At 37.4% G+C, this 7,758-nt stretch overlaps 1 protein-coding gene across 1 annotated transcript; it reads right to left on the minus strand.

The window, feature by feature from the left end:
• Positions 1 to 1,452: 1,452 nt before the first annotated feature.
• On the minus strand, positions 1,453 to 4,488 carry LOC137713081 (mediator of RNA polymerase II transcription subunit 6). The gene is made up of 5 exons (XM_068452333.1): positions 4,154 to 4,488; positions 3,504 to 3,678; positions 3,207 to 3,276; positions 2,028 to 2,137; positions 1,453 to 1,843 (listed from the first exon to the last, which is right to left on the minus strand). Exons 1-5 carry the CDS (start codon positions 4,393 to 4,395, stop codon positions 1,682 to 1,684), a joined length of 759 nt encoding a protein of 252 aa, XP_068308434.1. The 5' UTR covers positions 4,396 to 4,488; the 3' UTR covers positions 1,453 to 1,681.
• Positions 4,489 to 7,758: the final 3,270 nt, after the last annotated feature.

The raw sequence follows: 7,758 nt of genomic DNA on the forward strand, positions 1-7,758 counted from the left end.
AGGAAACAGTAAGCACTCGAGAATCAGGCGGAGTGTTGTAGTAGGAAAAGAACTACTCGGCTTTGTAGATCCAAGCAAGCGGATCATCTCCATCGACAAAGCGAGGAAACTCAATGCGCTGGATCCATGGTGGCCGCGGCGGATGATCACCGCCAAAACGGTTCGAACTCAGAGGTCGGAGATCAGGTGCAGATGCACGAGGATCGGAACAGTCAGGAACCATAGGCACAGGAGGACCACTACTGCCCGGACGAAAGTGCAGCTCACGACGAAATTGCTCGAAATAGAGCTGCAATTTAGTGTCGAGAGTAGCAGCGACCGCATTGTCAATTAAGGAAGGAAGAGAAACCATGGAAGCATCGACAGAAGCTTTGAGCGAAGCCATGGAATTCTCGAGCTCAGCAACGCGATTGTCCATCACAGAGATACGATTGGTGGTAGTAGCACGGGGCATGCGCGGAAGGGAACCAGGACCAGAGGCTGATACCAATGTTAGCACCAAACCGTAGCAAGGCTCAAACCTAGACCTGCTTGCAAGATCAGAAATGGCGAGGGAAGTCGAAGAGAACACTGAACAGAATTGGTTTTGTAAAATTGTATCTTCTTCTTACTTCAGAGAAAAACAGATGGTTATATAGTAACCCAATACAACATGAAACCTGTCAAATTGTAAACAAACTCCCTTAAAACTACAAATAGGAAAATGACCCCCAAATCTATCTCACTTATTACATTTTGGTCCCCTCTTAGTACTTGTGATCGAAGTAATCACAAGATCATAACAAAGTGCTGGTTTTTCCTACAACTTCAGTGCTTTTACTTGACACAATTATTGAACCACTGAATCATAAAAATTGACAAACCGCAAGAACGGGAGGTGCTAGACGAGCTTGAAAATATTGATCGGGCTACATTTGAGTTGGATTTTTAACATCAAGCTGGGATTATACCTTCTTATACCTTGTACTCCAAGTCAATCCCTACAATTACCCTAAGCCAAAGCCAATCCTATGCAACAAACGTGCCCATAGGAGTTTGTTGGTATTTTTGCTAGTCCTTAATTCTTATTATTTTTCTCATTGGATTTCATTCGAACCCTTTTGTTTCCCCATGTTGTAATAGAGACACAAATAAGATACTATATTATTATTTATTATATAAATAATTATCATAAAAAATCTATAATTTAATATATTTATAAATGCAAATGCAATAAACCCATAGTGGGCTAATTAGTGGGCTAATTCATGAATTGAATCAAATGGACCTTTTTAACTAAGCGGTAGAGTCACGCTCTTTAAACACCCTAAGAAATAGGCATAAATCATCGGTTCCAATCATATCCGAAAAATGAGAAATCGGTATTTTTTTTCCAAATTGTCAAAAAATTATTGCCCTAATCCGAATTTGCTATTATATATTGAGTAGCATAGTATGTTAAACAACCATACGGTGTCGTAAGATCCGACCTGTCACTTTGAATAATTGTAATTGGGTGAACTCAGAACCTCCAGTTACAAAAATACTATTATTTTTAGGATTAACAAAACCAAACCTAGAGGTTAGTTGATACTCCATCACGGTTTGCACAAGAAATGTAGTTTCTTGTCAAACGGTTTGTACCTTCAACGTTGGATACAGCTTTGTTCTCTTAACAGGATGCAGAAATGGTAGCTGTACTCTAAAATTTCATTCTTTTAGCTGGGCCTTGATCAATGATGGGATCTATCTGAGGGTTTTGTGTCTCTCCAGCTTCTTGGGTTTCAGTGCCGTTCTCTGCTTCTGCAGTTGGGGCGGGAACATAGCCTTCTGGAAATGGTGGCGGTGGTGGGGCTGGTGGTAGCTGCATAAACAGTATGATAATAAGGACCTACTCCTAGTAATACAGTTGTGATCAGTTAATAATTACAAGCTTCCCAGAATATCCTCCAGTACCTTAGCTAACATTCTTACCCAGAAGTGCAATGCAATAATTCACTTCAAATAGGTGCATGGGAAAATATATGTTTCAGTTCTATCATAGTTACCTTGCGCTGTAAGGATTGAAGAATAAGGTCCACTCGCTTTACTTCCTTGAAGTCAATTGTCTCTTTGGTAACCTTTGATTCGAAGGCTGCAGCCTCATTTTCTGAATCAACTGCATCACAAAATTTAGAAACCATGAACATTAAACTCATGGTGACACTACAAAAACAAGAAGTTAATACAGAAATAGGACAAGCAACGACGAGCCTTCTCATATTTTAAATATACACTATGCTTAAGGTTTTAGCATTACATACATGATACACCTACCATCCTTTTATAGGCATGATACATGTCACCATGTTTAAACAAGCATGATTTCAAGAGTTCAACCAAGATAATTTTGTGATCAGAGAGCAGTATGATCCTTGCATAGTAGCACACATGTGAACCAAATCCAAGTTATCCAATGATTCTTGGATTGGATTGGCCAAGTTGTTACAACGATTTGATTGGACATTGGTCTTTTGATCTTTCAACGCCAAAAGGTCGGTTTGATTGGAATTGCTTCAAATCTGACCTGAACCACCCATGTACACCCGTAACGTCCAAGTTTGTCATGCTCATCAAAGTAAATATCTCATGAAACAAAAGAAAAATGATGCTGTAACAGACAAATAAATTGACATCCAAAATACTGATTCGTAGATCTTGACAGAATGGTTGAACAGCAAGAGGTGGCTGCATGATTTAGCATGCCATCAAACCCTATTCCACCCTCTCTCTTTTTTTCAATACCGGACAAATAAAGCTTTGATTTTGATTTTGAATTTTTCTGTCTTGCATGACATCTTCACATATACGACCGTGATGATTGGAAAAGAGAAAAGTGTAGTGATTGGATCGTGATTGAACTTGCCTACCCCAATTACTCCCAAATCCCTATAGCCACGTCGAAACAAATGTAAACTGGGGAAACATCGGAGTTTGGGATATATCATGGTTCTGCAAAGCATTAGAGTTTTCATCTTTCAGGTTTTTGATGTGATGTAAATATCAATATAACTGATATGAGCAGAGCATTCCTATATAACTTGTATGGAGCACCAACAAAAATAAGTAACTATCACTGTAACAGCAAGGAAACTGTTGACAACCTTCCCATTAGCTGAATTAACATTTGTTTAAGATCATACTTATATAATCAAGATATCGGACAAAGTACAAGGAAATCAATATACCGTATCCAATCTTCTCCAGCTTTGAGGCAGCAGTCGTAAAAGCCTTAGATATATAATGGAGAGCACGTCCCTGCAACATGAGTAGACAAACAATCAGAATGAAATAAAGATCCCTATTAATTCCACGACTTAGGAACACATCACATGATTGTACTGCTGTGCAATCAGAATAAAATTAAGCATAAATTTGAAATGACTTTAAGGCTTGAAGCTACTAGTTCTTTTATAATTATAATGTGGCAAACTCCATTCAGATAAGTCCTAATTCGTTCAAACAAACCCAAAGAAGAAACTTACAATTCGAGCGGCAAAAACATTGCACAGTTGTGGTGCTTGGTAAATTGTACCATCCAAGACATAATAAGTCAGCATCGGTGTAACTTTCTCCGGACCATCCCTCTTTTGCTTGCGGAAAACAAAAAGGTGCGGCTCCATAACTTCACTCAGCCAGTATTCAGTGCCCATCATTTTCCTATAAAACGGACACGTGACCATCATTAACTGTGCCAAAACCCCAAATCCCAACCATTTGGGGTCAATCAAAAGAACCATATGAACAATCTGCATTTCCCGTCTAACGCAATGATGCCCACGAAAGTTACCAAAAGAAAATTTAGTCCCGTATAATATCTGTATCTAATCAAATTGATCCGAAAATTAACCACGAATCAGTCAGGTTTCATTAGTCCATACCAACCAAATACAAAAAGCAAGTTGATTCTGCTTATAAAAAAAAAAATTTCGAATGATTCTGCTTATAAAATTAAAAACCACATATTTTTAATGATTATTCCAAGCATACCAATACCATGAATTCATATTTCTTCAAATTCTCGCTTAATCAAAAGAAATTTCATTCAAAATTCAGAAACCCTAGCTAAGTAAATTCAGTACAAAAAGCAAAAATCGAAGAACATTTCCAAAAATTGGGGAGGGGGTTTACTTACACGAGTTGATCTCGGTCGAGGGGGTGAATGGAGCGTTGACGAAGCTGTTCATTGTTACAAGTCCAGTCGTAGAACGGAGAGATAGCGAAGTAATCGAAGACCAGATTGCGATCGAGAGGATACGAGTTCAACCATAGCTGGTCCTTGAAGCATATATCAGTCATGTCCGTACCCGGTGGCTGTGCTACCACGGGCGGCGGACCGCCTTCCATGTTCGGCGGCGCAACCGGTGGCGTCGCCATGAATTATCTTTTTTGTCACCGTGCAATGCCCAGCTCCTCTTTGGGCAACGGGCAAGCTGGCGGGGAAAAATAATGAATTACCTCACTGGTTAACAAAAATAATTGTTTTGTAACCGAATAAAAAATTTATACGGGTACAATAATTAAGACAACCGGGCTCGTCACCAAGGAGAGTTAAAAAAAAAAAAAAAAACATGTGCCTTATTGTGTCCAGATCTTTTTTTCTTTCTTTTTTCTAGGATACTTAATTAAAATAGTCCTTGAGATGTTATTTAGTATTATAATTTAGTAGTATTATTTTTTATTTGTACCTTGTAAGTGAAAAGTTTTAAATTCGATTCTCGGCAAAAGAAAAATTTGAACCAAATTTTTTACTGGCCTATTGTAAGTCTTAGCTCACTTCCTTACCCTTTTAGTGTAGTATCATTTGCTCAAAAGGCAAAAAAAATAAAATTCTTTAAGATTGGCATAACTCTTCAATTTGGTCCTTGAAATTTGAAATTGGTAGAACTGGTTTCTGGATTTGTCCACCATCAATCATTTTATTCATTATGTAAAAAATCTTGGTTAATTAAGAAAATAATAGCAAAAATATTCCCAATTTTTTATTTTAAATCTGAATAGACCAAATAAAAAATTATATCAATTTCAAAACCTATTTTAGTTAAAAGAAAAACAAAAACCTTTTTTATATCCCAAAATTTTGTTTTGCGTGATTTTTTTCGAGAAGGTTTTAATTGAAACCAATTGTAATTGGTTTCTGCTCTAATAGTTGTTTCGAAAAGGCATGCATCTATTTTCAAGTTAATTTTGAAGAAGCGCGTTTTATTTTTAATTTTGTTTGTTTTATTTTTACTTTTGGACCCAGATTCTTTTATGCAGTGTCTTTTTAAGATTTCTCTTTGGATAGCTCTTTAGCCATCCGTTGTATTATGGTATTATTCTAATATAAAATAATGAGTAATGTAGTAGTTATGTTTATGTATATATTTTGTAGGAATAATAGATGTTTTACTAAAAAAAAACACGTAGGATAGTACAAGGGCACAAAAAAAAAATGACAGTTCAAAATCCAACGTGAATATTGGGAATAAAAGTTGCATTTTACAAAAGATATGTTGTGACACATTCCGACCGAAGTCGAGGCATTTTGGCCGACACCTGAAGGTGACTTAGCCAAAAGGAAAGTGAGGTGCAAAAAAATAAGGATAAATTTAAACCGAAACTAGAAATTATTTAAGCTAATAAAGAGAGTGCGCAGTAGTGGGAAGAACCCATAATACATAAGTAGTCAGAGCATAAATGACAGTACGACATAAGTAGAGCAGTTAAGTCTAGTTAAGATACTTATTACACAACTGGAAATAAACTCCTACATTTACTCACGAGAATGTCAGAATCGCCAAAGATCCCTCGTACGCCACAGATGATTCAGCTAACTAAATTCTGGAGGGGCAAAAAACAGAAAGTGTGAGTGGACAAAAACAAAGGTTTATGACACACATTTATTTTCTAAACATAATAACCCCTCGCTGTAAAACATGTATAGTTTCCATAAAATCATACTACGTATAAGTATGAAACCAAATGTAATCTATCAATAATTCCATAAACACAACAAATCATAATATCTCAACCGTGACATAAGAAAATCAAGTGCTCATCAATCTATGCTAACACACGAGTTCATGAAGAGAAATTCTGACGTGAACAGGACTGAGTGTAATCATAATATACGCTTTAGTACTACAATCACATGAAGACTGGCGCTAAGTGCATCATATACGAGTCCTAGTTGCCTATTGCAACCTAGGATATGACTGGCATCTACAATGGATCCAAAGTGAGCGTGTGGTTTGATGTGAACATACACGTGAAGTCTGGCCCTGGCCCAGGACGAGTACTACACCGGTGCAAGCATGCATGATGAGCATGTAAAATGTATATGAACATGCCATGACAATTTATAAATCTTAGCAATATAATAGCACTTTTAAAATGAAATAAAGCATGGCATGATAGGCATAATATTAAATCCAAAAGAATTTGTGGAAACTATAAAACTATATATATATAGACACACACACACAAATGACCACTCACTAATACGTAGTCGGATCGTAGCTTCCTAGCCTTACTTGACTTCGTACCTCCTCGGGATAATTCTCTCCTATAAGTGAAACAACTATAGTAATTAATTAATTAATTAATACATACATGAAAAGGCTAGGAAAATCCCTCATAGTTTGCTTAAACAAAGGGTTTAAATATACGAAAACATTCTACGTGATGTTACGGACCCATACACGTCAACCATGCACCACCACGAAGCAGCACGTGCCTCCACGCGCTGCCAGCTTGCAGCCACGTGGCTATACGTGCTGGCAGAAACCTTAAGGAATATTCCTTCAGTTGACGGAATATTCCGTTAACTCTAAGAGCATACCTTAACGGTGTTAGTAATTGCATGAGAATATTCCGTCAACTTTAATGGAATATTCTCCTTCTTCCTTAGTTCTCTGGTTGTCGTCGTCGCCTGGTTCGCTGAAATCTGGAAAAGTTGGCCGGATTTTTTGTAAAAACTTTGAAACTTCATAACTTTCTCATTTCTCAACCATTTTTGACGTACTGTATATGGAAATGAAGCTTGGGAAGAGAAGAACAAGTTTGTACCTTTTGAAAGTCCAAAAAGTGGACGAAAATGGACTGAAAATGGCTTGAAAGTCTTGGCCCTAATTCCAACGTCCCAAAACCACGTCTCTACACGTTGGCTTGACTTCAAACTTAGGCTAGGGACCTCAGGGAGTTGTGTAGTTGCTTCTAAACCTTCCAAAACCTTGTAACTCGAACAGAAAGTCACTGGAGAACCATGATCCAAGTCGGAGCTCTGAGTTGGGAACTTAAAACTCGTTCGTTTTCGAATCGGCTCGTATGGATGAACTTGTGGGGATGAGAGGAATATGACGGTGGTGGTTTAAAGTCCAATCTATGATGTTTGATGATGATCTTTGTTGTTGTAGAGAGAAGAGAGGTACAGTGAGAGAAAGAGAAGAAGAAGAAGAGAGAGGGAGAGTTTCTGATTGTACAAGAGAGAGTCTCTAATTGGTGAGAGAAATGGGAAGAAAGTTGATTGGTTGGTGAGATAAGGTCACCAATAAAGGATTGGCTTTTAAAGTGGGAAGGGTTCAAATTTTGTACAATTCCAAGTACAAAAATATCCAATTCACCCTATCTAAAACAATGTTCACCAACACTAAATAATTCACACGCACGTGTATAATTTTACCTGTTGTTAACGTATTTTAACTAAGCATAACTTCTTAGTTACAAATCCGATTTGGGTCTAGCTTATGCTCATACGTT

This window comes from Pyrus communis, chromosome 13 (assembly GCF_963583255.1).
Source record: "Pyrus communis chromosome 13, drPyrComm1.1, whole genome shotgun sequence".
Classification (NCBI taxonomy): domain Eukaryota; kingdom Viridiplantae; phylum Streptophyta; class Magnoliopsida; order Rosales; family Rosaceae; genus Pyrus; species Pyrus communis.